Source organism: Opisthorchis viverrini, assembly GCF_000715545.1.
Source record: "Opisthorchis viverrini unplaced genomic scaffold opera_v5_613, whole genome shotgun sequence".
Lineage (NCBI taxonomy): Eukaryota > Metazoa > Platyhelminthes > Trematoda > Opisthorchiida > Opisthorchiidae > Opisthorchis > Opisthorchis viverrini.
Window position 1 is genome coordinate 124,546 of NW_008752270.1, and position 672 is coordinate 125,217.

Below are 672 nucleotides of genomic sequence, written 5' to 3' on the forward strand. Positions count from 1 at the left end.
CGCCGAATTACAAGAACAAACTCAACCCGGGAAAGTTGGGTGAAAACCTCGATCCTTGTATCAATCTGTGAACATGGCACGTTATATTGTGATAATGTTAACACTAAACAGTGACATACCGGTTGAGACGCCACAAGCAATATAGCCATGTATACAAGAGTCGATAAGATTACGGCGAGGGATACTTTCTACCGTCCCGCATGTGATTTGATGAACCTGTTTGTACGAATGCTCCATAGTCCCAATAACTGTGGCACTGTAGCGTGGGATGTCAGGATGTCAGAAGTATTCGACGTTCGCGAGGATGTGGCGATGGTACACGCCGGTTCTGAAATGTGCAAGTATGGAAATTTGTATTATTGCAGCCACAAGGCATATAGAGCACACACTCGCACAGATTGGATGACGCAAGAGCGAAGCAACAACGGGCATATATTGAAACCGAAACCAAGGGCACTAGTCCAGCGGGGTACAAAAGTATGTCAAGGCCACTCGGAGGCGTGTAAAAGCGGTCTATTCCCTGCTGTCCGCGGCTCGTGGTTACTCGTCCATGGTATCTGTAATAGAGAGAGAGAGGGTGGGCACACGTAGGGTCGTATGATAGACGTGCAAACAGCCGAGTTTCAGTTGCGTTAAACAGCAATTGTCAATTGTAATATGCACGCTATGGAA

The 672-nt window shown here is 47.0% G+C and overlaps 1 protein-coding gene across 1 annotated transcript in view; it reads right to left on the reverse strand.

Annotated features, from left to right (window-relative positions):
- T265_11837 (hypothetical protein) overlaps nucleotides 1-659 on the reverse strand; it is a gene marked incomplete at both ends in the record, with an annotated part of 52,966 nt that extends 52,307 nt beyond the window's left edge. Inside the window, one exon of the mRNA XM_009178621.1 lies at nucleotides 120-659. Within this exon, the coding sequence (XP_009176885.1) occupies nucleotides 120-237 (118 nt within the window). The remainder of the gene's footprint in view (nucleotides 1-119) is intronic.
- Between the last annotated feature and the right edge of the window lie 13 nt (nucleotides 660-672).